Below are 4,960 nucleotides of genomic sequence, written 5' to 3'. Positions count from 1 at the left end.
AAGGCATTGAAAATATGTGTGCGCTACCTAAATAATGACCAGAAGTAAATCCTTGAACGTGGCCCATTGAACGTGGCCCATTAGACCAGGAGCCCTATCATAATTGGTAATGAAAATATAATAATGTTCAATATGATGTACGTGTGTTATACATTGTTTATTCAGTTAAACACGAATAACCATAAACACGTTACCATACAGGCAATTTGGAACAGTGGGTGCAAGAACAACCCCCTTTTCTGGGATATGACATTAATTAAACTGTAAACCTAGAGGTGATGAAGAACTGTTTACAGTCAGTAGCTTTGTGACATGACTTGAGTCCAACCTCTACCTCTCCTTCTTCCACCAGTCACTCACCTCCAGTGTGGGGCGTCCCAATCCCAACCCTGGGGCTTCCTATTCCCTCTCCTACTGTACCTCATCAGTACTGGGGCTTCCTATTCCCTCTCCTACTGTACCTCCATCGGTACTGGGGTTTCCTATTCCCTCTCCTACTGTACCTCATCAGTACTGGGGCTTCCTATTCCCTCTTCTACTGTACATGATTTGAGTCCAACCTCTACCTCTCCTTCTTCCACCAGTCACTCAGACACACCAGCTTGTTCACATTGTCTGGTGACAAACTAGATCTTTTTTTCTGTACAATGTGGCCTGCTAAAGAGAACAGTCTCTCGCATGGGACAGTTGTGGCAGGAGTCCCCAAGTACTTCTGGGCAATGTGGGCCATCTTACCATAAACAGCAGTGTGCTCTGACCACCACTTCAGTGGACACTGATCTAAACTGGCACTGGGCTCTACCTTGTACCTCTCTACAACATTGTCTACTACTGGTATCTCGTCTTCTGACTCTGACTCTGATCCCATCAGCAGTAGGGCTGTCTTCTTTTGAGGTGGCTCAGGGTTCTCCTCCCTGGGCGGCTGCAGAGCAGGTTCTTCTGCCCTCACCAAGTCACTCAGCTTTCCCCACACTGGCTCCCTCTCTGCTCTGGGCAGGCATTTGAGATCTTTGAAGCGTGGGTCCAGAGCAGTGGCCACCTTTTGATGAAAAATAAAATAAAGATTTATGGAAGAAAATGTAACTTTCAAAATCCTCCATATTTCTTCATGACTCATTCATCTATCCATTTATCAATCTTCTGGCTTAACAGTCTATAATGGTCAGCCAATACAGTTATCTTCTGGTCAGTACGTGTCACATACCTTCAGCCATTCCAGGTTTGTTTTCTCCCTCCGCTGGTTGAGGTCTTTGATGAAGGCAGTCTTGAAGCGCACAATGTAGGCAGGATCATCATCAGAGATCTTCATTGCTCGCAGGAGATGACACAGGGCAGGTAAAACGACAGAGCAGGAGACATACTTTTCCCCACCAAGGAGCTCAGTGACGTACCTACACACACACACACACACACACACACACACACACACACACACACACACACACACACACACACACACACACACACATTAAGAGGGGTGAATTGACACCAAAAACGACGCCACAATGTCACAGCAGGACACACGCGCACACACACACACACACACACACACAGAGCATAGCACACAGAGGACAGTACACACACACACACAGTTGCACACAGACATCACAGCCCCAAACACAGCACGGCCACACACAGACAGCACAGCCCCAAACAAACAGCACAGCCATACACAGACAGCACAGCCCCAAACACAGCACAGCCACACACACACACACACACACACACACACACACACACACACACACACACACACAGAGCAGTGTGCACTGTGCACACACACACAGCCACACACACACACAGAGCAGTGTGCACTGTGCACACACACAGCCACACACACACACACAGAGCAGTGTGCACACACACACACACACACACACACACACAGCAGTGTACACACACACACACACACACACACACACACACACACATAGAGCACAGCACAACACACACTTACTTGCATGGCTCCAGCAGTTTCTCCAGCTTTGCCAACTTCTCATATTCAGCATGTGTTGGGAGGGCCAGCTTGTGGGTCTGCTGAGCCAGCGTTGCGTGCACTGCGTCTCTGTTGCGCCTCAAACGTGTGATCATCGCTAGGGTTGAATTCCAGCGTGTTGGAACGTCTTGCACGAGTGACTCCTGGTCTTGTTCAAGGGATGCTTGCTGGGCATTCAGCTCGTCTGAGTTAGCCGGACTGTGTTTGAAATGTCCGACCACTTTTCGACACTTGGCCAGTACACCATCAAAACCACCATCCCGAAGTGACATTACAACGGCCCTCTGTACAAGATGAGCAACGCAGGGCAAGTGCTCAAATGGTAATATTCTCCCTGCTGCTATCATGTTGGGAGCGCTGTCGGTTCCAATGGTGGTGATTTTTTCAGCTATGCCCCACTGATTAGCGACGTCGAGAAACTGTCTGGCACAAGCTTCTGCAAAGTGGCGCTCCTCCGTTTTAATCACACCTGACGTTATAGGAGAGACAAAGTAGATCAGAATAAGTTTGCTATTAATAGGAGACTTACAATTAGCAGGCTGGCGTTGTTGGGGCTAGCTAGCAAACGTATAATGTTGGCTGGTGGTAAAATAAATCAATCGATCCCTGATAACGTTAGCTAAAGCTGTGTAAATGTTAGGCTGAATTAGCAATATTACATGCCGCGGTGGGGTTGGTTTCAGGTTGGATATTCAGCCAGGATGGCTGGGTATCCAGCCCGAGACCAACTTCACCGTGGTAAATTAATTTAAATTACATAACGTACCTAAGGCGAACGAGTGAAGTTCCCAGCTGACATCGATGAGGTGTACAGTAACGCCAAGGTAGTTGTCGTTTTTGACAGATGTCCAATGGTCCCCAGTCAGTGCTACACACGCCGCCCCGGCCAACTTTTCATCTTTCGCAGCTTTCTCTGCGGCGTACTGGTCATGGATTCTCCTTGTGATAGTTCGTCTCGCAGGTAGTTTGTAAGATGGGTCGCCTGTGGCCGCCTGGAGAAGAAGCTCGAGCCCATCATCTTCAACCACACTGATAGGCCGGCAGTTGATGGCAATCCACTGAGCTAGGAGGTTAGTTAGCTTGGCTGATAGAGTTGGGCTGACGGGCTTGCCACGGTTGCACTCAAACATTGTAGTTTGACGAACACTTTTCCCCGGAGCCATATTAGTGCTTGGCCCGCCGGCAGCTTCGCTATCATCAACCAACGCAAAGGGATGCTTGTGCGTTAGGTGATACTTCAGACTTGAAGAACTCCTACAGTAAGCCATTTCTGCTTTGCACAGGGTGCAAACCACCTTGTTCTTGTCGAGGTTTCCATTGGGAAGCTTCTTGTAAAGAAATTTCCCCTGAAGCAAACCTGGGTTCACAGAGTCCTGCATGCTGACGTTTGATGTGGCACGCCGCACTGTTCATTAATTTCACCCGTGTCCGGTTAGGTTAGGATTTGTTACCGCCCCGCTCTCAGAGTAATTTATTTCACCTTGTCCCTGTTAGGTTAGGACTTCTCCCTCCCACAGAGTAATTCCGGCGTCCGCCAGATAAAACTATCAAAGTGAAATTCCTAGTTTGCTTGCTTTATGCAGTCAATGCAGACCCAGCTCTTAGACCCAACTTTGAGAATAGATTAATGGCGATAATTTTTTTGACGCGCGGTAATATTCTCGCGTTAACGCAGCACGTTAACGCCGATAACGGCCCAGCATTAATATATATATATATACTATAACAATACCAACATATAAATATATATATAATATTAGCAATAAACATATATATATATTTATAATCCAAAATAACACTCATAAATCATAACACTCATAATTAATCATAACCAAACACGACCATAGTCGTGACAGAGGCATTATTTATTTTATTTATTTATTATTTAGTTTGACTCACAGATATTGTGAAAATAGCAGATCTACAAGCTCACAGCCTCGCAACTTGTAGATCGGCTATTTTCACAACTTTTGCCTCTCATATTATTTGACAATTTTTTATACTATAGTTTGTTGATTAATTTTGATGGAGTAATGGACTTTTTTTAAATGTATCCCCCCCCCCCTTTTTTAGGTATTAAAATTATCACTTTACTGACATCTGGGGACCCCCTCAAAATAATTGGGGGTCCTGACCCACAGGTAGAGAACTATTGGTAAAGTAAGGCGCAGTCAAGTCAAGAATACATTGCTTTAAAAAATTACAATACAACAGCTTACCTTTTCTCTTTCCTCAGCAGCCACGGTTTTGGTGATAGTTGTTGTGATCGTTTTCTGTCTTTTTAAAGCGACGTCCGCAGGAGTTGCTTTTTTTCTCTTCAAATGTTGACTGGAAGACAAGTGATCTTTGATTGTAGAATTTCGTCTGTGATCAATTACTTTATTGCAACTTGTGCAAAATAGCTTGCCTCCATCCTCATGCAATTCTGCATACGATTTAGCTCTTTCAGCAGCTGTAATGTTTCCTAGCTTTGATTTATTTACCGTCGGAGGTTGCGGTCGGACAAATCTCTCCATTATTATGTCCGTCGCTATCGCTGTCAATCAAAACACGGTGTCTATTCCATTTATTAATCAGCACCATCCGCTGATGCACAGCCCGCCTTCTCCAAAACAATCTGAATTCGTCGCACACAATACACCATATGCACGCATGCGACGCCGCCGTGTTTCCGTTTCCGGCCGGCCGGACCGGCTGTGATTAGATCCCGTCTATCTGACCGCGACATCTAGCGGCCGGGATGAAAACTGCATGTAAAATGTAATATTCTGCACTGCACGTTGTATTCCGCGGATGACTTTGAAATCCACGGACGGCCTCCACATCCATGAAAATTTCCGCGATCGCGGAATCGCGGATTTCTGGGGGGACTAATTAGACATGAAAATTATGCGTCAACACTTTATGATCAGAATGGAAGAATAGATGTGTATATAATTATTGCAGAGATACGTAGCTGCACAC

At 45.9% G+C, this 4,960-nt stretch overlaps 1 protein-coding gene across 1 annotated transcript; it reads right to left on the bottom strand.

Annotated features, from left to right (window-relative positions):
• Positions 1–290: 290 nt before the first annotated feature.
• Positions 291–3,578, bottom strand: LOC310868021 (E3 SUMO-protein ligase ZBED1-like). Its single transcript, XM_083778225.1, has 5 exons — positions 2,763–3,578; positions 1,958–2,465; positions 1,205–1,391; positions 567–1,039; positions 291–334 (listed from the first exon to the last, which is right to left on the bottom strand). The coding sequence occupies exons 1-5, from the start codon at positions 3,373–3,375 to the stop codon at positions 331–333; spliced, it is 1,785 nt and encodes a 594-aa protein (XP_083634351.1). The 5' UTR covers positions 3,376–3,578; the 3' UTR covers positions 291–330.
• Between the last annotated feature and the right edge of the window lie 1,382 nt (positions 3,579–4,960).

This window comes from Protomyctophum parallelum (genome assembly GCF_964188405.1).
Source record: "Protomyctophum parallelum genome assembly, chromosome: 12".
NCBI classification, from domain to species: Eukaryota; Metazoa; Chordata; class Actinopteri; order Myctophiformes; family Myctophidae; genus Protomyctophum; species Protomyctophum parallelum.
This window is presented reverse-complemented; position numbering and strand designations above follow the sequence as displayed.